Consider the following 25,593-nt stretch of genomic DNA (forward strand, 5'->3'; position numbering starts at 1 on the left):
GGAACTGACACTGGTCCTGCAACCTCAGGAGTTCAGCCAGGGTCAGTATCTGCAAGCATGAGGGTTGGCACTAGTGAGGGTGGCAAAACTGTCTCAACTTCTCTTCCAGAACAGGGTTATTTAGATCTGACTGCATGGCCCTCGATTTGGACATGCATAGCTTTGGGGGCTTGACTTGGGGAGCTGAAGGAACATAATCAGGGGTTGCAGCTTGTTGGAACCATTCAGTCACTGAGAACCACTGGAAGCCCCAGGAGCTGAGACTGGCCTCTTAGATCCAAGATCTGAGAACTGATTGGATCCAAAGGGGATAGCCAGGAGAGCTATCTTGAGATGGAAGAACTGCAAATGAGTCACCCTGTCCTTGCAAGCTCTGGGAGTGAAGGCCTGAGAAATCAAACATCCAGAAGGTGAATGTCCTCTTCTCAGGCATTTGAGACCCCACTTCTCTCATCAGGTGCCAGGAAGACAGTTAGGCAAGAAGTGTACCTCTTGAATCTCAGGTTTCAGAGTGGTAGCCGTGTTAGTCTGTATCAGCAAAAAGAACAAGGAGTACTTGTGGCACCTTAGAGACTAACAAATTTATTTGGGCATAAGCTTTCGTGGGCTAAAACCCATTTAATCAGATGCATGCAGTGGAAAATACAGTAGGAAGATATATATACACACAGAGAACATGAAAAAATAGGTGTTGTGATACCAACTCTAATGAGACTAATCAATTAAAGTGGGCTATTAGCAGGAGAAAAAAACTTTTGTAGTGATAATCAGGATGGCCCATTTCAAACAGTTGACAAGAAGGTGTGAGTAACAGCAGGGGAAAAATTAGCATGGGGAAATGGCATCCACTCCCAGTCTTTATTCAAGATTAATTTAATGGTGTCAAATTTGCAAATTAATTCCAGTTCTGCAGTTTCTCATTGGAGTCTGTTTTTGAATTTTTTTTGTTGGAGAATTGTGACTTTTATGTCTGTAATTGAGTGTCCAAGGAGGTTGAAGTGTTTTCCGATTGGTTTTTGAAGGTTATAATTCTTGAGGTCTGATTTGTGCCTGATTTGACATCAAGAATTATAACCTTCAAAAACCAGTTGGAGAACTGAGAGTGCTGTAGCTGACACTGCCAGAAGAAGGTTCTACCACAAGACAGCCCAGTACCCATAAGTGGGAATATGCAGAACCACTTGAAGAAGGAGAGAGAAGATATAAAATAAAAACAATAGTTATTTGAACCACAACTCAATCATGGGAAAAATCTAATTCTCTGTTTATATAAAAAGGTGACTCAGGTGGCACAAAATTAGTATCTGCAGACACAAAAGAAAATCATCATCATATATTCTTATTTAGTGTACTTACAAAGTGTGGCAGAGATTTCAGCTCTTTACCTGTTAGTGTAGATAGCACATTCCTTGGAATTTAATTTCATGCACTCGTTGTATTTCATTAGAGCTTCTTTGTATTTACCCTTCTTTACAAATTCATTTCCTTCATTTTTAAGGGTCCTGAAATTCTCTTCAGTTTTTTCACCTTGGTAACAAAAGGACTAAAATGTTATTTAAAAAACCATCCATTCATTAAGGGTAGATTAATAATCCACCCAGATTAAGTAACAATACACTGCCCCTGGAGTAGCTGGAGGGTCACGATATTGATTCCTTGAGTCATAATCTCTCTCCTCGTCTCCCCACTGCTCCAAGGAGGAAACAAATTGTACCATGTATAAACCTGGCACAGTGTATGCTCTCCAAATGTGCTGCTATACATTGGGAGAAAGGGCAGAGCCAAGTGCCAAGTTTTAAAGAAAGTCAAACCACTAAACTGGTGAAAGTCACTGGAACCTGAGTTTGTTGAAGTGCTAAACCAGCTTTTCACAGCAATAGTAATCACAAGTAAAAAAATAATCATATAGTAAATAGAAAATGTTGAATGATGTGTTTCTGAACATAATAAAAAAAATCCAAAAACTAAGAATCTGAATACATGTAAATTAAACTATATAATGTCTTAAATAAGTGTATATAGATGTAGTGTATCTCCCTGGTTAGCAAAAAGAAGCACCAAATTTAGCATAAAGGCTATATTTAGTTGCAAATCAACATGTTTTAATGGTTACCAACCAAAAAGAATCAACTTTCCTTTAGGAAAATAACTGCAAAGTACAAATGCGAAACAAAATTAAAATTGATTTAAATCATGATTAAAATCAATGATTTAAATGACTTTGATTTTAATCAATCCACCTTGGTTACACTTGCCTCCCTCCCACATTCCCTCCTTTCTGTTTCATCCTCTTGTTGCATTTTGTCCTGAATTAGGCGGCAAGATGTTCTAGGCAAGACCTCTCTCTTATTATGTGCTTGTAAAACGTACAACACAGTGGGCCACCAGTCCCCACAAATAATAATTAACAATAACATCATAGCCCTTAGTGTGCAGCAATGAAAACCTAAATTTACTGCTATTAAAAATCCTGCTAGGCTTAAACGTGTATAATTTCTTAGTCAGTGAACCAAATATAAAGAGACCCACATGCTTAACAGACTGTATACACGAGGATCATTTTAGCCAATAATGAAACTGAATAAGGGTTAGGGGTAAAACGTGGCAGCCATTCTGCACTAGAAACACTACACAATAATGTACTTAGGGGAAAATAAAGAGTAACTTATCCCGTTGAAATCAGAGGGGAATTAGACAGGCAGCATGTAAATAGACTGAGTCAGAATGTGGCCAGGACACTAGGACTAATTCTTCCAGCTGTTGCTAAGAGTGCCACGTGACCACAGATTTTGTATCTGAAAGAAGTACTGTCCAGTAGCCCTGTGTTCAGGGATTAGCCTACTTGAGCCAGCTAGCATGTGTGTAACAATACCAATGAAGACAGCACAGCATGGGCTTCAGAATAGGCTAGTGAGTCGATATTCAGAGTCTATGCAAGGCTTGTACTACCCTGCATTGAAGCCTACGTTGCACTGTGTTCACTGCTATTGCCTGCGCTAAGTGCATTCAAGCTACCTCAGACAGATTTGCCCATTCAGTTTTTGCTGTGTAGACATATCCTAAGAGAAGACTATCACCTTCTCGGTTACCCTTCACCAGAGGAAGTGATTATGCAGACTTAATTTAATCCCTTTGTAAGTAAATAAATAAATAAATGTATGTATGTTACGAACGTGTTCTGTAACTGTTGTTCTTCAGGATGCATTGCCCATGCCCATTCCACTTCAGGTGCGTGCCCACCCAGTGCACAGTTATTGGAGATTTTTCCCTCAGTGGTACTCTTTGGGGCAGCATATGCACCCTCACCTGCCTCATATCACCATACCAAAAAAGGGGGCAGAGTTGCCCCCAACTCCCCTCTGTTGCATTTTACCAAAAGACTCCAATAGAGAGCGGAAGGAGGGTAGGTTGTGGAATGGATATATGCAACACATCTCGAAGAAAAACAGTTATTGCTAAGAACAGGTTAGTAATCATTTTTTCTCTTCAAGTGATTGCACATATCCTTTCAATTTCAGGTGACTTTCAAGCAGTTCGATCTGGAGCTGGGGGATTGGAGTCTCCCTGAATAATGATTGGAGGACCACACATCCAAATCTGGCATCATCTCTTGACTGCTGAGAGATGACATAATGTGAAGCAAAGGCATGCACTGATGACCAACCAGCCCCTTTGCAGATATTACTTGTGGGTGAAATCTGCGCCACTGTGCAATGCAGAATTTGTGCAGAATTAATGTTCTACGAAGAAGTTCCTTTTTCCCTGCAGAACTGGCAATGCAGAGCTGCGGGCTGCCACTAGGGGCCACTGGACCCGGAAGAGTCCAGCTCCCAAACAGACACTGCCAGGGGGAGGGGGAGGAGGAGCTTGAGGGTTCCTGGCAGCTGCAGTTCCCAGCACACCCTGAAAGAAGGAAGCATGTACAGGAAACTCCATACAAGCCTGGGACCCGGCATAAGGTGGGAAGGGATAGCTCAGTGGTTTGAGCATTGGCCTGCTAAACCCAGGGTTGTGAGTTCAATCGCTGAGGGGGCCATTTGGGGATTGGTCCTGCTTTGAGCAGGGGGTTGGACTAGATGATCTCCTGAGGTCCCTTCCAACCCTAATAATCTATGATTCTATTATAAGGCTGTTTCTCACTCTGGAACCCTGGGTGAGGGGGGCGTGAGTGTCCGGGCCAGGGGGCCCTGTGACTGGGCTGTTGGGGGAGGGGGTACAGGTGTCTGGCCGCACAGCTGGGCTCTGAGGGAGAGATGGGAAGAGGAACAGGAACTGTGGTGTCATAGGGGTTTCTTTAGTTCTCTATTCCTGGGGGAATTTTTTTGTTGTCTGTATTGTTACACACACAGCTGCTGACAGATATTTTGAAATAAATTACCCAAATAATTGAAACTGGCATGATTATATAGTGTTATTTTGACAAATGAAATTAGCAGAATTTTAAAATATTGTACACAGAATTTTTTATTTTTTCTGTCACAGGACTGGAGAAAAATGAGTGATTATCAACTGGTGGGTAGAAAGCCAAGATAGCTGCTAGATGGACCTTGATGGAACTAATGGCAAGACCTTGTTGTTACAGATATAACAAAAATAGTCCAGCACATGATGGATTGGAGTCCGGACCAGGGAAATGCCTTTTTGGTATGACCAAATGGAGAATCTTTTCCACTTTTCCAGGTAAGTAAACCCAGTAGAAGGCTTTCTACTGTTTAAAAATACATCCTGAACCACCTTTGAACAAACCTCCTCCTTAGGATCCTGAGAGTTCAGGTCTGTGTCCAGTGGTAGTGGCAAAGGAGCTCTGGGAGACATGGTCAGTAATGTAGAAAACCAATGTTGCCAAGGCCACACTGGAACTAGGAGTATGACTCGAGCGTGGTCCTGCTTGATTTTCATCAACACTCTGGACAGAATTGGAACTGGAGGAAAGGAGTGCAGGAGCTTGTCTGTTCAGGGCAACAGGGAAGCATCCATCTGAGACCTTAGACTGTGACCTGCTCAAGGGAAAAAGTGATGACACTTTCTGTTGACTGTTGGGTAAACAGGTCTGTATGGAGAGTCTCCCCCAATTTGAAAATGAATCTGGCCTTGTCTGCACAGATACACCATTAGTGGTGACTGGTGAAAGATCTGGTTAATCAGCCTGCAAGATTGTTTTGAACACCCAGAAGGTGAGAGGCCTTGAGATGGAGTGAACTGGAAATACAAGAGTCCCACATCCACATTGCCTCCTGGCATAGCAGAGTCAAATGGGCCCCTCCTAGCCTGTTCACACCAAGAGGCCGGGACCCAGATTGTTGTGGAGCAGGTCACAATAGGAACCCAGACCCTGAAGGAAGAGGGCCCGGGGGATTCTGGCCTGCGTCTGTGGCTGGAGGCTGCAGAGCAGGCCCACTGGATGGCGGAGGCGGAGCTACAAAAAGCCCACTGGGAAAAAGAAGATCTGGCCCTAAAACTGAAGGACAATGAGGAGTGGTGAGTGCAACTGGTGGGACATCTCCGGGTTGCACAGGCTCAAGGACCCCCCCTTCCCCCAGGTGTGGGATTGGGGAGGGGAAGGGGGGGAGGGTGTAGTGGGGCAGTCACCCTGCTCTGGCCCTGAAGAGGTTAAAACAGCCCTGGGAAAGGGCTGCCCCAGGGAGCCAATAGGGTAGGCTGATTGGAAAGGCAGCCACAGCTGGCCCTATAAAAAGGTTGTGAGCCAGGAGCTGAGTCAATCTCTCTCCAGCCTTGGAGGGAGAAGGACCTGGCTCCCTGGGACCTCAGGCTACAGAGAATGGAGCAGGGCTGAGGAAAGGCAGGAGGAGCTGGGGAGCTCCAGCCTGGTAAATCCCCATGCTGCAGGCCTTGCTTAAAGGGCCAAAACAGGTCCAGGGATTGCAGAGGCAGCAGCCCAGAGATAGGCAGAGGCAGCTGGTCCAATCTCCTTGCCAATGATGAGTGGTCATGACAGACTGCAGTCTGCCCCAGTGAACATGGGCTAGATGGTGACTGGCCGTAGCCACTGAGGCATGGTGGGTGAGAGGGTTGGAGGTTCCCCTGGGAGGGGAGACCTAGAGCATGATGGGGTACTGCTGGGGCAGAACCCCAAGGTAAAGGGCACTGGGGTCCGGGAGGGACACAAGGGCCTGAGGCAGGTGAGACACCGGACAGTAGGAGGCGCTCCATATGCTGGACAGCTAATTCCCAGGATAACCAGCAGGAGGCGCTGCACCTGTGAGTCTCATTTCACTACAGTCCCCTCCATGGAAAAGAATTTTTCATAGTCAAACTGTGGTTGAGTATGCAATACTACCCTTTCCCTATAAAATCCAAATTACTGTAAATTACTACTGACTGGTCTTATTCTTTGAGTCAAGTTTCCTTCTCTCAGGCAGAATTCTAATGCACATTGTTGGTATTCAACAAACAAATAATACTAATACTAATATCAATTTTCAATATTACCTAATATTACCAACATATCTGCCTCCACCCCTTATTTTTTGCTCAGTTAATTCATCTTGTACATAGATCTGTTATAACTATAAATATGTGGTGTGTTTGTTTGTTTCCCAGTTGGTATACAAAAGGTGAAGAGTAATTCTTTGGATTATCTTTCAGACAGCAGTAACATCATTAATTCTTTAGTTCTTCAGGAGTGGAGGCTGATTTAGGACATGCCTTTTTCCAGTAATGAATTATGGTTAGATCATCTAATGCCCTGGAGATTAGGAGAGAAAAAAATATTTCCTGTAACTGAGACTATGTCTACATGGCCATGTAGTTCAGACTATGGGGGATGTGAACTGAAGAATGCACTGTATAACTATCCTGTGTGGATGTTGCTAGTGCAAACTGAAAAGTACCTAGTTCACATTAACATTATCCCATTTGAAGAGGGCTGTGCTAATAGAAACTAGGTACCTTTTAGTTTCCACCTGCAGCATCCACACAGCGCAGCACTTAGCACCCACCACAATTCACACCCCTGTAGTCTCAACTACGGGGCTGTGCAGATAAGCCCTGAGTTCCCTAAAGACAGTATGCTTTAGAAACATACATTTGCCATTCTTACAGGTTCACCAACTTTGTATACTTATAATAGAATCATAGAAGATTAGGGTTGGAAGAGACCTCAGGAGGTCATCTAGTCCAACTCCCTGCTCAAAGCAGGACCAACCCCAATTAAATCATTCTTGAGCTAAGAGGTAACATTATTGGTGGAGAGAGGCTATGCGGTCGTCACAGCAACATTCTATCATGATGTAGAGCATGACTCTACTTTCAAAATAAATGATGTAATTAAGGTTAAGTAAATAGGAAAGACCCACTCGATAGTTCCAATGGGTATCAACATATTGCTGATCAATATTCTTACCAACATTATATATATATTCGAGGAAATGTACATTGAAAACTCATCCATGGGGTGGCAAAGCAGCATAATATTATGGATCTATACAGGTTATTAAATCCAATCTCGACCATTATCCAACTTTTCCTTTCAGAAAAATTTGATGTTCATATTATTTAAGGATATTGCCTCTTCAGATAATATTCTGAAAAGCAATGGAATGTTTAACTTTTGTTAAACTATATTTCCATTTTTCTACCTCTACATATTTGCATATGCTATACATACTGTTCATCTCTGATTGTCTATCTCCACTGAAGTCTGCAATCTTCTTTCGCTTAGTCTCTGAAGTAAGGCTTCCTCCATCCCATTTGTGTAATTGAGCAGAAACAGGAACAACTGGAATTGGTGGTAGCTTCTCTCTCCAACTTGGACCATCTTGATCTATTAAAGTTCTTGTTATTCTGAAGACAAAAACATACAAATGATTTTTCATATTTTTTTCCTTTTTACAGCTTTACTTCAATTTTAAAAATATCACTGTCCTTCAATTCTTCTAATAAAATTCTTCTGATAGGCCAGGTCTACACTACCACGTACTTCGGTATAACTTTCGTCGGTCAGGGATGTGAATAAGTTACACCGACCTAAGTGCCAGTGTGGACAGTGCTATGCCTCTCGTGGCGGTGGATTTATTACGCGGATGGGAGAGCTCTCTCCCTTTGGCATAGAACATCTTCGCTAGATGCGCTACAGGGGCGCAATTGCACCGATATAGCGCTTCTAGTGTAGACTTGCCCATAGTGCCCAGTTTAAGTAGTATTGTCCTGAATTTTTTAAAAAAAAGATCCTTAGGGTTTTTTTCCCCCCCTTAGAGTTTTTATGCTCTTTGTTGGTATTTATACGGGTCTTTTCAGCAAAGGAGAAACTCACTTAGGCCTGGCCAGTAAAGCATTTAAGCATGTGATTAAGTGTTTAGCTGGCTCAGAGCCTCAGCAAGTGGGTACTGAGAGTTCTCAGCCTCTTGCAGGATTGAGCCTTGAGTCCTGCTTACTGTATAAACTAAAACTGAAAAGAAAACAATTTTTTTTTGCTAATTTATCTCAGATGTGAAGTTAAAAGGTATTGCTTGTGACATTATATACACGAGTTTCAGACACAAAATGTACTTTTTACAGCTGTTGATACCACATTAAATACATACAACTACTTTCTGCAATATTACTGCAACTCAAAGTATTTTAAGAACTTCTTGCACTGTAAATCTCTAAGCATGAATTCATTATCCCCATTTAAAAATGTACAGAAAATACATTTAAAATAGTCTCAACTTGACCCTTTTCTTATGAAAGTGTACTTTCATTACTCACAAATTGTAGGCAACTAGATTATTCCAAACCATAGAAGGCCCAAAATAAACCCATTAAAGTCAACGGGAGTCACTGGATTGACCACAATGGGTTCTAGATTAAGACCTAAATAAAGAAAACTAACCTATAAAAAACTTGACAACACTGCTGTACATTTTATAGTATCTTTTAAAAAGAAAATATTAAATATTAATGAAAACTGATTAGAAAATTTTCTACATTGAGAGAAAAGATCAGGAAGAGCCTAGGAACCAATTCTTTAAGGAAAATTCTGCACTGTCCAGTAAATTATGCTACGTTCAAATTTTACTTCATAATCTTGCAATATGCAGCTGTATTACTCCCACCACTGATGCAAAAATATATTAATATTATATATGAAAAATCCTTTTTCATTAAAAGAAACAATTGATATACATCTGAAAAGGATTCAACAATGTTGGATGCAACATTAAAAATGAGGCTGGAATGGAAGAAAATAATCCAGATTCACATTTCCTGCCCTTGATTTTAGTCTTTAAATGTTTACAGTACAGCATTTATAAACTGAAAGGCTTTTTAATATTATAGTATAACTACAGAAGATGAACAGTTAGGGCCCAATCCCAGTCTCCTCACTCCCACAAGACCCTCAAAGGTCTACAAAAAGACTCTAAGAGGCTGTATGCAGTGCTGTTGCACCTGTGTTGGTCCCAGGATATCAGAGAAACAAGGTAAATGAGTCAATATCTTTTATTGGACTATCTTCTCTTGGGCCTGGTCTACACTGGAGGGGGGGGGGTTCGAACTAAGGTACGTAAGTTCAGCTATGCGAATAGCGTAGCTGAACTCGAAGTACCTTAGTTCGAAGTACTTACCCGTCCTCGAAGTCCGCGGCTCCCCCGTCGACTCCGCCACTGCCGTTCGCGGTGGTGGAGTTCCAGAGTCAACGGGAGCGCGTTCGGAGTTCAATATATCGCATCTAGATGAGACGCGATATATCGAACTCCGAGAAGTCGATCGCTACCCGCCGACCCGGGTGGGTAGTATGGACGTACCCTTGGTGAGAGAGACAAGCTTTTGCGATTCCACAGAGGGGGGAGGGATAGCTCAGTGGTTTGAGCATTGGCCTGCTAAACCCAGGGTTGTGAGCTCAATCCTTGAGGGGGGCCACTTAGGGAATCTGGGGCAAACATCAGTACTTGGTCCTGCTAGTGGAGGCAGGGGGCTGGACTTGATGACCTTTCAAGGTCCTTTCTAGTTCTAGGAGATAGGATATCTCCATTTAAAACACAAACAAACAAAAAAACGCTCTTCTTCAGAACTGAGAAATGTACTCAGTGTCACAGCTAAATACAAGGTGGAACACATTGTTAACATATATTTCAAGGGACCATTCAAGGTGAACTGACTCATTAACACCTCTCCAGTCATGGGGTAGGAGGGAAGCTGAGGGCTTTAGTGGGTTATAGATTGTTGTAATAAGCCATAAATCCAGTGACTTTACTCAGTCCGAGTTTTAATGTCTAGCAAAAGTTATGAATTTATGCTCCCAGGCTCATCTTGGGAAGGCGTTGTGCAGATTTCCTTTGAGGGTAAGGCCTGAGACGTCAGCAATTGAGTGATTGTTTTGCGAAAAGTGTTCACCCACAGGTGATATGATGTTCTTGTCTTTTATCATTTTTCTGTGAGAGTTCATTTGAGAGCCTAGTGACAGTCTTGTTTCACCCACATAGTGGTTATTGGAGCATTCAGTGAACTGGATGAGGTATGTCATATGTTGTGATAGATGGGTAAGGACCCATGGATCTCGAAAGGTGTTTTGTGGGAGATGCTGATCATTGAGCAGTGAAGATATGTCTACAGGTTTTGCATCTGTTGTTCTGGTAGGGCTGAGTTGGTGTTTCCTGATCTGTAGGGAGCTTGCTCCTTATGCTGAGCTTGGAGAGTTTGGAGGGGTTATTTGAAGGCCAGAAGGAGTTCAGGAAAGATTTCCTTTTGGATGTCGACCCCATCAAGTATGGAGTATAACTGTTTGGAATCCATATGGTGTATCATCAATGTGGGGCAATAAGTGACAACTAGAGGTGTGTGGCTGGAGGGGGTTTTATTTCTATACTGAAGCAGGTTCTCTCAAGTATTTGGGGGCCCATTCCATGATGTGATCCACTTTGTTTGGTGAAGGCAGTTTTAAGTGCATTGAGGTTTGTATCCTGGACTTTCCTCAGAGCATATTCTGCAGTATCTGAGTGCCTGGCTATAGATAAGATTTCTTGGTGTGTTTGGGGAATTTACTGGATCTGTGAAGGTAGTTGTAGCCACCCGTGGGTTTCTTCTATATAGTTGTCTGTAAGGTTCCACTGCTGAAGGTCATCATGGTTTCCAGGAATTTGATGCTAACATGGGAATATTTTAGAAAAAGTATAATCGATGGGTGGGAGTGGTTGAAGTTGTGGTGGACATCTATGAGGGAGTCTAGGTCATCTGTCCAGAAGATGAAAATATCTCAGATATATCATTGGTTTCATGGTGCATCTGTCCAGAAATTCTTCTTCAAGGTGGCCCATGAAGAGAATAGAGAACAGAAAAAGATGACAACGACTCAAGGATTCCAAATCAACCCACAGCCAGTCATTGCAACTAATGGACAGCCAGATGATCAAGCTCTTAGATGTTTGGGTCATGTAATTAGAAACCAGTATGATTCAGAGACATGCAACAGACTGATACATACTGAACTTCAAAGATAGCCTAATAGTGTAAATATTGTATATGGTAGGAATGGTAGGGGGAAATGTAACAGAACATTCTTCTGTATTATATTGTTCACCCACTACGTGGCAATGTGTGTGAAATACCTTATTTAAACAAACCTCAGCCACACCTGAGAGAGTATTAAAGGATCTTATGATGAATACATCTGGTATGTCTATGCAAGCTCATTCATACTGGCCAGCGAATAGAGACCAAATTCACGGACATGAAAAATGTGACATGGACCATGCATAAAATCTGGTCTTTTGTGTACTTTTACACTATGCTATAAGCAGTGTTTCTCAAACTGGGGGTCCTTACCCAAAAGGGGGGTGGCAAGACTAATGTGGGGGATTGCGGTATCACCACCCTTACTTCTGCACAGAAGTAAGAATGGCAATACCATACCATGCCACCCTTACCTCTGTGCTGGCGGCAGAGCTGCCTTCAGAGCTGGGTGTCTAGCCAGACGCCATCGCTCTCCAGCCACCCAGCTCTGAAGGCAGTACAGAAAGGTGGCAATGCCACGTTGCCCCTACAATAGCCTTCCAACCCTCTTTTGGGTCAGGACCCCCAATTTGGGAAACACTTACTTAAAGGCTTTACATATTTATATTTTGCTGTTTTAAAAATACATATTCATGCTTTGTTACAACCCTGTGAAATTTAAAATTTTAATATCTGCAACTCTGAAATTCATGATTTTTAAAATGCATTGACTGTGAAATTTATGAAAATGAACCATGAATTTGATAGAGCCATGTTTATACAGTATACTTTTCATACAAAAGTTTGTAACAAATTTCACCAGAAGAACTCTGCAGCTTTTAATAACTGGAATTACAGGAAACATATTGGAATTAGAGTCAATTAGAACGAGAAGTCCATTTAGTGAATGGAAGTGCATATACACAGTTCCCATTGCCATGGCCTATAGATGCCTCACAATAATTAAAAAGGAACAGTAGAAATATCAGTCAATCCAACAGAAAATTAATAAAAAACAAACAAAAAAACTAGCCATGGAAACCTGATGGTATGCAGTCAGTGGTAAAATGGCACTGATGAAAAGCCTCACTGAAAAGAAGCTTGCCAAACCTAGGTTCTGGAACAACATTACAGGGAACAGTTTCTATAAGCAAGGTCCCTCAAATAACAGTGCTTGCTACCACTCCTGCAGGATAACGTATCAGGACACCACAAAAAAAGTAATTCAACATATTCTAACCAACATGACAAACTCTCTTATTAATGGTGGAACTGCAAAGCAAAAATAAATAAATTGCTCACACCCTTCAATGCTTTCTTTATGATGTACACAGACAATCTCAAAGTTTTATTTTAACAATTCTGCTTGTCTTTTACATGACTTAATAGGAACCTCAGGACCTGAGCTCCATTTTTGCTTGTAAGATTTTTGGAGGACCTGGTTATTTAGGCCAGCCTCAGAAGACAGCCTGAATAAGATTCCCCTTCACCTAGGGGTGAAAGAACAGCAGATTAGTCAGCTTCCTGTGATATCACCAGTCAGATCCCCCTGAGGATCTTAAAAAGTTCTCCAATAAAAACAGGAAGCCAGGACCTGATATTCCTAATATAAAAGACATGTAGAAAAATACTTTTTAAATGACATTTTTGAGGTTATCCCTTTACATCAAAAAGGAACAGGAACGGTAGAAATGCCACCTTTTTTCCTTTGCAATTCACTTCTTAAACTGTTTCTTTTAAAACTGTTTCTCTTTTTCACTGAAACTGAGTAAACCTCTACCCCAATATAACGCTGTCCTCAGGAGCCAAAATATCCCACTGCATTATAGGTGAAACCGCATTATATCGAACTTGCTTTGATCCGCTGGAGTGTGCAGTCCCGCCCCCCCGGAGCACTGCTTTACCGTGTTATACCCAAATTCGTGTTCTATCGGGTTGCGTTATATCAGGGTAGAGGTGTATTTTCTTTATTTGATCAGCTATTTAAATTGAATTTAGAAATGATAAAAATTTTAAAATAAATTGTATTTAAACTTGCGCAAGAGGGCTATACTCTAAAAACAAAATCTGAAAGCCAAAAATGAATTACCAACAAAGGAGGAGAAGGAAGAAGCACCTGAAATAAGATGATGGGTTGCTAGGGAGGAAAGAGTAATGAGTAGTGAAGCTAAAAGCATAAGGAAGGCCTAGAAAGGAAAAAAAAGGAAAAATGTTAAGGAAGAAAAAATAGGAAGCTTAAACCCTACGTAAGTTACATGAACGTCAATCGGGAAATTTCTAAAGTACCTGTTTATAAATAAAAGATAGTGATACAGGAGGTAAAACCATGCACACCAATTGTTTGACATCCGTAATTTCACCACACCAGGAACTCATCTAGTACCAGATGTAGACACTGATGTACTGGCAAGTTTACTCTACAGTTAAAGATAACATCCTTTATAGAAAATGTTAACCTAAGATCCCTTCTGGTGTACATACACCTACAGGTAGAAGTTAAAGTTACCGTTCACTTTTCAAGAAGCATAGGAAATAACCTCAGTGCTCCGTCCGTCCCTCCTTTATAAAACAGGTTCTAATATTGAAGGTTGAATATATGTGGGCTATTGCCCAATGCATACTGGCTTCTCTGTTCTCATACACAATATTTAAAGTAGAAAAAAAGCAAATACAGTTCTGTGATTCACAGAATTACTATAAGTTAAAAGAAATGTAAGTATGACAATGTTTGAAGTATCAAGCACAATTCTATACAGTTGCTATAAATATAATTACAGAAATTAATGATCTGCAGTTGGCAGCAAGAATGATGGGGGTTTGAAACTATTAAAAAGGTTAGAAAAATTATATTTCTTAAACTATACACTGTGTAGACAGTGACTATCGCTAGTATTATCTCACCTGGTAACAAACCCAAAAGTTAAGAAGGGGAGCAAACTGAAACCTCACACAAAAAAGTAAAGCCCTTTAAACATATTTGTAGTTTAAAAAAAAAAAGACTCTAAAATCACTGAGGTTCCAAGTATATACCCTCTCAGTAACTCCCATATTTAATCTGTCCAGTATTCGAATATCAATAACTGATTTTTTTTTCAAAAGTGATGCTACACTCATGAGGTGTATGAGGTACAAATCTTATACTCTGGAAAAAATATTGTTACCCAAACATAAATACAGCTCCCCAGAGTTCCATCTCGCTTTTACTGCTGGCAGCCACATGTAGAACATGCTAAACATTTTAGTATTTATTAATTTGGTCTTGAATGTAAGGGGCACTTAAGTTGTATGGCAAGAGATTGAGATTCTCTCTTGTATGCTTCAGTGTTAAACAGATGACCAATGCAGACACTGAAACGAAAGAGTTTAGCAGACCACTAACTTAGAGATCTTTCTGTCAAGACTATAATGTGAAATTATTGTTCTACTCCAGCCCAAGATAGCATTTTGTCATCTAATACAAGAATAAAGTTTTGTAGACCCAAGTATTAAGGGCAAAATTCTCACAGAGCCACAGGGAAGATCTCAGCTTTAACATTTTGCTCTCCACATATACATGCATCTCTCACTGAGGTCAGCAGAGTAGAGAGAGGAGAATATTGGGAGTTGATATCTGCCATGCAAAACTTGCAGGAGATTTCTGCCTTAGGTTATAAAATTTAAATCACGTAGAAAAGGGTGAAATATCCAGCACAAAACATGAAATTTTGCTGACATGGATTAAGATCAAATTTTTAATATAGTCTCAGGGAAGTGGCACAAGCCACTAATAAGCTACTGTAGACAAGTGGTAGCACAGTGAAACTTAATAGAATGTTGATCTCTGTGCAGGCTAGATGTCAGACATTAGCCTGGCACTTCAGGGATCAGGAGTCCTACAAGTTTCATTCTGCTGCTGCCCTCACACTGACCAAAACACAGAAGGAATTAAAAAGAAATGGGGAAAGCACAGAACAAGAGAGGAGGAACAATACAGCGTGGGTAACGGACAAATGACAGAACAGTAGTGGAAAAAAGATGGTACATTCACAGGTGCTGAAAGCAAAAGAAAAGTCCACCCTTCAAGTTTATATTCATGGTTTAATTGTAGAGTGAACACAACAAATGGGAAATGATGTTACTGAGAACATAATTAAGAACAAACAACTGGTGTTTCTGTATATACTTCTAACTCTGAGGCACATAGAGGAGAGGGAGAGGATAAAGGAAAACAAATAAAATAAAATATAAAATCCTATTTTTCCATTCAGCATCTTATAAGAACACAAAAACTACAAATTGAGGTTACCTATTAACACTGTCATTTGCTGCCTGGATCCCACTGTCTATCTGTAGAACCATTTTATAATCAACATACGCCTGCCGATATCGCTCCATGGACTCGTATGCCATTGCCCGTCGCAGAAGAGGTTTAAGGGCAAATGGATGAAGTTCCAGAGCTCTTGAGAATACAAAAGAAAAAAGATGACAAGCAGTGCAGGGCTGAAAACAGAATTGTCAGGTAAACCTAATGAAGCTATCCAATTATATAAAGAACTATACATAGTACGTCCATTATTTCATTTTGGGGTTATCTTGACAAAATAGGAAAGCAGATCTGGAGTGGTTTATTAGCAACTAAAAAAACCCAAAATGGGATTGCAGCCATGTACGTGCTAGCATATTTTATTATAATGTATTCAACTTAGATTTGTTAACTCAGTCTGATAACCTACTTCCTCCACAGTGAACACATTTAAGGCCCGCCATACTTAATAGAATCTTAATGTGGTTATTCTGCTTAATGTTAATGGGATGATTATTCTGTTTAAGTGGTGCCTAGATCTGTGTGGATCTTATGAATTTATGCTTGTTCTGTCTGCTTGTTCCTTTAATAGCTTTCAGTTCCTCAGTAGTTGTAAAAGATGAAGAAAATATTTAGCAATAGTACAAGCAGTACACAACTGCCTGTTGGCTGTGAGCAACTGAGGTTAGCATACAAGGAAAAAACTGACTGTTTTGGCAGGATGTCTCCCAGATAAAACTGCTGCTGATGCGGTCAGGCAGCAAGCTCAGCCTCTAGTGCAGCACAATGAGTATTACTTCTAAACTACATGGACTGCTCCAGTGACATGATGGGCTCACAAAAGCACAAAATGCCCACAAAAGCATTATTATTTAAAAAGTGTCTTTTGTTAATGGAACAATAGGAGTATTGCGATTTAGAGGATTCTAGGCAGCTAGCTGTTATATATACACAGGAGTACATATCCTATCTAAATAATGAAGACAGTTATGTTTAAAAGCTTCCAAGATCTCTTCTACTGCTAAGTACTGTTTAGAATAGCAATTATGCATCACTCCATAGTACTACTAAGGCTCAACTACTGCTTTTAACCTTTTTAACCTTGAGAACACTAACTAATTTTCAGGTTCATAACACCTAAGAATTTGGTGTAATCTAAAGGGTGGATACAAAGTCAGATGGAAGGGGTGCATTTCTTGGGGACTACCAGCATCTGGGAGATGAAGCTAGCCAGCATGCATTTTCAGGGTATAGCTCGAGGGTAATGTTAGTCAGGTGACAGGTTATGCCATAGCAGTAATATGAGGAAGTGGAAGCTAGTATAAGGGAGCTACATCCTGACTTCCACAGACGAAGGGTAAATTACTCCAAATCAGGGCCCTTATGGGGAAGAGGAGCTAAGAGGATTCCTGGAAGCCTCTCAAGAAACAAATATTAGAAGACAAATGTGTAAAACATTTTTGGGGTGGTCTTTTTTACATCAAGAATACAAGCACTATGCCATCCATAGCCTTGCTGAAGTCAATCATAAATCATTATTAAATCTTACCCATTTCTGTTGTGCTGCCTACAGCAAATCCAGTTGATAAATTTTTTTTAATATTGTTTATATTTCCCATTCTTCCTAACTTCTGTCTATTTGTTGTCTCTGCTCATTGTGGCAGGAACCATACCTCTCTGTCTATATAGAAAGTGTATAGCATATTATGGGTAGTACCATAAATTAATATTATACTGATGATGATGATATAGGTTTCCACTTAGATAGAATACAAAACACAGGTTCACAGTATAGTTTTCAATGGCAGAGTTATATTCAAAGAAACAGAACAAGCAATTTACTGCTATAATTCTGTAACTTTATTTGGTCAGTAAATGTCTGTCTTTTTCAACTATCTTATATCTTCACTAATTACAACAAAATTTAAATTATGCAGAGTATTAGAAAGTGTATGAAAAAAACCGCTCATTCTAAGAAAACTCCTAAAGCAGATGGTAGACTATATTCAATATGTTAGCAGCTTAATTAATAAAAATGAAAAGCTAAATCTATATTATATCCAGTTATTAATATTTTTATACTCTAGTTGTGTATATGACACATTCTGAGGTGCAATCCAGACCAGTGAAGAGTTCTGTCACCTCTTATCCTGTAACCCCATGCCTCACAATGCCTTGTTACTATGACTCTCTGCCTGGGACACCCACGGTCAGCAACAAGCATGCACTCATGTCAACATATTGGGCAGCCCTGGTCCAATGCTTTGGATTCTGGAGCCTCCTGGCAAGGCAACTCCACACTCTCCACAGGTCTGGATTGCACTCCAGAACGTTACAGATTTGCATTACAAAAGAGGACATTTGTTTGGCCTTACACTCATTAATCACTGCTTATGAAATTCAACAGAAATATTATGTGGTTAAATGTGGTTTTTTTTGGAGGGGGAGATTGAGGGTACCTGACTTTCAGCCAATGGTGCCGTAAAACAATGCACCATAAGTGGACAGCAGAATTCTAGCTCAGTTTCTGAACACAATTGTAACACAGATTGGGAATATGTTGAGTGTACATGCAAAACAATTTCTACTGTAAACATGCTTTAAAAAGAGACTACATATAAATAACTATGGAGCATTCACAAACTATTCAGTAAAAAGAGCCTGTTTTCATTTAACGTTAACATTTTGTTCATTTAAGTCTTCCATGCATTTCTATGTACATTTGGGAAGATTTAATTGTCTTTACACATCAACTTATACAATATTCTTAAAATTACCTCTCCCCTAGTAGTGAGTGATTCATAACATATTTTAACAGATAAAGATTCCTGTCAATATGACAAGGAACTAGCCCTTCCTTAGAATGACTCAGTTAAAATAGTATTTTAATAATGAGAAACTGATTAAAAATGTTTAATCATCAATAGGAATGTTGTTTCCCTACAAGAAAGAGTGCTGTTTACCTGTTACAATCTTGAATGCAGTCACTGCAGTTGCCTTCTTTAAGGTAACATGCTGCTCTATTTGAATACAAGATACTTAGATCATCTCGACTTTGCACTCCTAAAATTATATGCAAGTACAATGAAAGTTCATTATTTAAATATCATTGAATTACAATTAAAAAAAAGACTATAGTATGTTCTGAGTTACACTGCACTGCTGCTGTTTGCTGATGATGCAAAGCTTCAAGCAGCTTTTGTTTATTCAGTATGTCACCTACAATACATATAATTATTCTAGTACGTAAACATATGCAAACATCACTGTCACGAAGAATTATCAATCTTTCTATTCATTTCACTCTATTGTACCTTTTGTGACTCATTTTGTAAATTGACTTTATTATTTATCACAGAGGAATTTACAGCCTGTCAGTTTGTCAGAAATCTGTGGATAGGCTATGATGGTTAAACTGTGGTTCTTTTAACAATAATAGCGATTCTACCCTTTTCATAAGGTATCACAACTCACCTAAATTGATGACATTTTCAATGGCCTCCGAGTACCTCAGCACAGCCTCTCCAAACTGTCCATTCTTAAAGAACTCATTTCCTTCACTTTTCAGTCTTGCTGCAGTAGGAGAAAGCAAATTAGAAATGCTTTTCTCAGCGGATGAAGATTCTGTCCCATGTGAACTGGAGGTCTCCTTCTTTACATCATTGCTTTCATTCTTTTTTTTACCATTTAAATAACCATTAACTTCACCTTCATGGTCTGGTAAATGTTCAATTGTCTTTTTCTCTGATATGTCTTTTTTTACTCTACTCTCAGTGTATTCACTCTGCTTCTGCGTCTCTGCCTTACAGCCATCTCCTTTGCTGGAAAACTTTTTTTGCACATTCCCCATTTCACTTTTAGTTGCAATCTTGCCTCCGAGTAGTACACCAGTTTCTACAAGGAAGTTAATCAGTCCAGTCAGAGTTTGCATCATTGGAAGGAACTATTCTAAAGGCAAAGGAGGGGTGCATGCCAAAGTCCACAGCATAAAATACTTCAAGAGAGTCTTCATTTATAAAAATTGATTTGTCACAGAAAACACTCTCAGAATACAGATTAATTTCTAGTAATAAACAGTTTGCAATACATAGTAAGAATGTAATACTTTCTTGTCAAATCTGTTTTCTCCTTGCTGAAGAACAACTTACAGCCCCCCTTTTCTTACATAATGGAATGGTACAGAATTTACCTTGAATTTAACCACTTAAATACTGAATGTTAAATAAAAAGTTGATACTTTAATTTACATGAAAATGCAGATTTACAGTTTTTCAAATCAGCAAATCACAATTACTTGTCATGTTAGAATTAATACATCAGCACAAAATTAAATTGTTTTACTGATAGTTCATGAAAAATTTTAGAGCTATCGATTAAAAAAATTAATCACGATTAATTGCACTGTTAATAATAGAATACCATTTAAATATTTTGCATGTTTCCTACATTTTCAAATATATTGATTTCAATTACAACACAAAATATAGTGTACAGTGCTCACTCTATATTTATTTTAGATTACAAATATTTGCACTATAAAAAACAAAAGAAATAGTATTTTTCAATTCACCTAATACAAGTACTTTAGTGCAATTTCTTTAACATGGAATTTGAACTTACAGTTGTAGAATTATGTACAAAAAAATAACTGCACTCAAAAACAAACCAATGTAAAACTTTAGAGCCTACAAGTCCACTCAGTCCTACTTCTTGTTCAGCCAACAGCTCAGACAAACAAGTTTTTTTTATATTTGCAGGAGATAATGCTGCCCACTCCTTCTTTACAATGTCACCTGAAAGTGAGAACAGGTGTTCGCATGGCACTGTTGTAGCTGGTGTTGCAAGATATTTACATGCCAGATGCACTAAAGAATCATATGCCCCTTTATTCTTCAACCACCATTCCAGAGGACATGCATTCATGCTGATGATGGTGTCTGCTCAATAATGATCCCCCAATGCATGTTCATTTTCATCATCTGAGTAGGATGCCATCAGCAAAAGGCTGATTTGCTTTTTTGGTGGTTCGGGTTCTGTAGTTTCCACATCGGAGTGTTGCTCTTTTAAGACTTCTGAAAGCATGTTCCACATCTCCTCCCTCTCAGATTTTGGAAGGCACTTCAGAGTCTTAAACCTTGGGTCTGGTGCTGTAGCTATCTTTAGAAATCTCACATTGGCACCTTCTTAGCATTTTGTCAAATCTGCTGTGAAAGTGTTCTTAAATTCAAACATGTGCTGAGTCATCAACTGAGACTGCTATAACATGAAATATATGGCAGAATGCGGGTAAAACACAGAGCAGGAGACATACAATTCTCCCCCAAAGAGTTCAGTCACTAATTTAATGAATGCATTATTTTTTTAACAAGCGTCATCAGCATGGAAGCATGTCCTCTGGAATCATGGCCAAAGCACGAAGAGGCATATGAATATTTAGCATATCTGGCATGTAAATACCTTGCAACATGAGCTACAATAATACCATGCAAACACCTGTTCTCACTTTCAGGTGACATTGTAAATAAGAAGCAGGCAGCGTTATCTCCTGTAAATGTAAACAAACTTATCTGTCTTAGCAATTGGCTGAACAAGAAGTAGGACTGTGTGGAATCATAGGCTCTAAAGTTTTACATTGTTTTGTTTTTGAGTGCAGTGTTGTAACAAACAAACAAAAAATCTACATTTGTAAGTTTCCCTTGCACAATAAAGAGATTGCTCTACAGTTCTTATATGAGATTAACTGAAAAATACTATTTCTTTTGTTTATCATTTTACAGTGCAAATATATGTAATAAAAAATATAAGGTGAGCATTGTACACTTTGTATTCTGTGTTGTAACTGAAATCAATATATTTGAAAACGTAGAAAAACATCCAAAATATTTAATGCATTTCAACTGGTATCCTATTATTGTTTAACAGTGGGATTAAAACTGCAATGAATTGCGATTAATTTTTTTTAATCGCAATTAATTTTTTTGAGTTAATCGCGTGAGTTAACTGCAATTGACAACTCTAGAATATTATAGAATATTAGGGTTGGAAGACACCTCAGGAGGTCATCTAGTCCAATCCCTTGCTCAAAGCAGGACCAACACCAACCAAATCATCCCAGCCAAGGCTTTGTCAAGCCGGGCCTTAAAAATCTCTAAGGATGGAGATTCTAACACCTCCCTAGGTAACCATCCGAAGTCCCCATAAATAACATGGAAAGAAGACATTTTTAATCCATCTTCTTGTAATATATCAATATAGCTCAATAAAAAGGTTTCATATGAAAGGTAAACATAAGGACAAAGCATAGCCTTATATGAGTTCAGATTAAAGACAGACAATAATGAAAATTAACCCTAAAATTAGCTTTAAACAATGTCCAGAAGATAAGAAAAACCACAAAATCATTGTATCAGATGTAACCTTAGACAAATTCTTCATCTAGCAGAATGGCCTATCACCATAGTATGTAGGTATTTAATTTTATTCATTAGAAAAGGTTTTGGAACACATTGATAAACTAAAGAGTAATAAGTCATCAGGACCAGATGGTATTGACCCAAGAGTTCTGAAGGAACTCAGATATGAAATTGCAGAACTATTAACTGTTGTCTGTAAACTATCATTTAAATCAGCTTCTGTACCAAATGACTGGAGGATAGCTAATGTGATGCCAATTTTTAAAAAGGGCTCCAGAAGTGATCATGGCAATTACAGGCCAGTAAGCCTGACTTCAATACCAGGCAAACTGGTTGAAACTATAGTAAAGAACAAAACTGTCAGACACATAGCTGAACATCATTTGTTTGGGAAGAGTCAACATGTTTTTTGTAAAGGGAAATCGAGCCTCATCAATCTACTAGAATTCTTTGAGGGGGTCAACAAGCATGTGGGCAAGGGGGAATCCAGTGGATATAGTGTACTTAGATTTTCAGAAAGCCTTTGACAAGGTCATTCACCAAAGGTTCTTAAGCAAAGTAATTTGTCATGGGATAAGAGGGAAAGTCCCCTCATGGATTGGTATTTAGCTAAAAGATAGGAAACAAAAGGTAAGACTAAATGGTCAGTTTTCAGAATGGACAGAGGTAAATAGTGGTGTCCTCCAGGGGTCTGTACGGGGACCAGTCTTATTCAACATATTCAGAAATGGAAAGGAAAAAGGGGTAAATAGTGAAGTGGCAAAATTTGCAGATGATACAAAACTACTCAACATAGTTAAGTCCCAGGCAGACTGCGAAGAGCTACAAAAGGATCTAACAAAACTGGGAGACTGGTCAACAAAATGGGAGATGAAATTCAGTGTTGATAAATGCAAAGTAGTGCACACTGGAAAACATAATCCCAAATATACATATAAAATGATTGGGGCTAAATTATCTGTTACCACTCAAGAAAGATCTTGGAGTCATTGTGGATAGTTCTCTGAAAAGATCCACTCAATGTGCAGCGGCAGTCAAAAAATCAAACAATGTTGGGAATCATTAAGAAAGGGATAGATAATAAAATGGAAAATATCATATTGCCTCTATATAAATCCATGGTACGCCCACATCTTGAATACTGCATGCAGATGTGATTGCCCCATCTCAAAAACTGGAATTGGAAAAGGTTCAGAAAAGGGCAACAAAAATTATTAGGAGTATGAACGGTTTCCATATGAGGAGCAATTAATAAGACTGGGACTTTTCAGCTTGGAAAAGAGATGACTAAGGGGGGATATGAGGTCTATAAAATCATGACTGGTGTGGAGAAAGTAAATAAGGAAGTGTTATTTACTCCTTCTCATAAAACAAGAACTAGGGGTCACCAAATGTTCTGTTCTGTTTATTCCCTCTGGGGCATCTGGCATTGGCCACTGTTGGAAGACAGGATACTGGGCTAGACAGACCTTTGGTCTGACCTAGTATGGCTGTTCTTATGTAACAGAAATTTTGACCCTTGAAAATATCAATAAGGCAACTGTACCCTCTAATCATTTTTTATGCCTTGAGTACCATCAGCCTAGATGCTGGGTTTTCCTTTTATCTTAACTGACATGCAGAGGTGCCCAACAATCCCACAAGAGCTTGGTGAACACCCAAGGTGCCACATGCAAAGCAAAAGCAGGAATAACAGATGAGCTAGAATAGCAGATACTTCATATCAATTGTATGCAGTGTTGTTTAACCATGTTGGTTCCAAGATATTAGAGAGACTAGGTGGATGAAGTAATATCTTTTACTTGACCAACTTCTGTTGGTGAGCTTATCTCTCTCATCAACAGAAGCTGGTCCAATAAAATATATTACCGCATCCACTCTGTGCTCTTCATCCTCAGAATATTGTCTTCCACAGTCTGAAAATAACAATTGATATAAAAGAGAGACAGAGTCAGTTCTTAGGAAAGATTGTCGCATTTGGGGTCATCTTGAGAAATATAATCCTACACAAATGACAGCCTGTGTACTAGCCATGGGAATGGAAACAATTGCAGTCTTTCCTCCTAAACTGCACTAAGGAAGAGCTATTATTAACATTTATATGGTAGTAGTGCTTAAATGCCATAACCAAGTTGGACCCCACTGTGCTAGGCAAGGTACAAACAAATAATAAATTACAGTCCCTGTGCCAGTTTATAATCTAAAAAAGACAAGATACAATAGGTGGATGAGATGAACAAATGCATTGGAATGGGGGAGACAAAAAAAAATAAATGTACTGGGTACCAAAGTGAGTAAATGAGGGCTAAATGACCTGCTACAAGACATTACCATTTAACCCTTTTAACTCTGCCTATTATTCTAATCTCTAACAGGAAAGCAACAAGTTCTCATAGTAAAATACTTGCGAGAAAGATCTCTAAAAAAGACTCAGATTGGGCAGAGAGAGAATTCAGACATGGCATAAAGGCCTAAAAGGGGAGGGTATGGAGGTGCACCATAACATTTAACTGGAGGGCTGTGTCCTTCTCAGTTATCAAGGACCCAGTAGTCCAGGGTAATGGAAAGCCATACTGGAAGTAAATGGGATAACAATCCTCAAAAGAGTGGGAAAAATAAATTAAAAAGTTGGTTCTGTGGCCTTGAGTGCCACTGCAAAGTTAGGGGGAAAAACCCGGGCTAAAGATACAGTGAGAGTTGGACATTCACACTACTTAAAACCTTCAAATTGCCAAGATCAGTATCTCAGGTAACAATTACATAGACAAACATATTACTTTTATCTTCACTGCCACTTTCATGTTCTTCTCCATTTCCTCCTCCTTCTTCATCACCGTCCGACTCCTCGACATCTTGAATAACTATTCTTTTTCCTTTGGTGTGAGTCTCAGCTACACGCTCTAAATCTTTCATCTTCTGCTCAATATCTGACAGATTTTTCTGTAGTATAGCAATAATAGCAATTTTAAAAGTCTTTTAAAAATTAGCATTTAGATAGTGCTTTACCTTTGCAAAGCACTTTCCGTTGTCTAAATAATGCCTACAACACACCTCTGAAATAATTACTCAGTATTACCTTAAAATAAGAAAATAGAGATAAGTTAAATGACTTCAAGACTATATAGTGAGTCAGTTTCAGAACTGGGATTAGGACTAAACTGTTTCTAGCTCCATTCCAATGCTATATCCAATGCCTACTGCATATACATATTATGCAAACCAATAGGTACCATTTGTTAATAAATTATTTGGAACATAGATTGTGTCTACTCTGTGTGTAGACAGTGCAACACTGACAATGGAACTAGATGGCACAGTCTACAAGGACAGAGACTAACAGATTTAAAGACTAAAGACAATGGATTACTACACCAGAACTTTAGGAAAGGTCTAAAAATAGTTTAATCAAAATCCACAGTAAAGAGAGCCCAATGTCTGCTAGGGACTTTTCTTTTCTTTTCAAATAGT

The 25,593-nt window shown here is 39.2% G+C and overlaps 1 protein-coding gene across 3 annotated transcripts in view; it reads right to left on the reverse strand.

Annotated features, from left to right (window-relative positions):
- Nucleotides 1–25,593, reverse strand: part of SPAG1 (sperm associated antigen 1) — a 55,548-nt gene that overhangs the window by 6,878 nt on the left and 23,077 nt on the right. For all 3 annotated transcript variants that reach the window (XM_045006801.1, XM_045006800.1, XM_045006799.1), the window contains 6 exons: nt 24,903–25,065; nt 19,187–19,606; nt 18,676–18,775; nt 15,716–15,868; nt 7,628–7,803; nt 1,386–1,527 (listed from right to left, as the gene is read on the reverse strand). In XM_045006801.1, the coding sequence (XP_044862736.1) occupies nt 1,386–1,527; nt 7,628–7,803; nt 15,716–15,868; nt 18,676–18,775; nt 19,187–19,606; nt 24,903–25,065 (1,154 nt within the window). The remainder of the gene's footprint in view (nt 1–1,385; nt 1,528–7,627; nt 7,804–15,715; nt 15,869–18,675; nt 18,776–19,186; nt 19,607–24,902; nt 25,066–25,593) is intronic.

This window comes from Mauremys mutica, chromosome 2 (genome assembly GCF_020497125.1).
Source record: "Mauremys mutica isolate MM-2020 ecotype Southern chromosome 2, ASM2049712v1, whole genome shotgun sequence".
In the NCBI taxonomy this organism is placed as follows: domain Eukaryota; kingdom Metazoa; phylum Chordata; order Testudines; family Geoemydidae; genus Mauremys; species Mauremys mutica.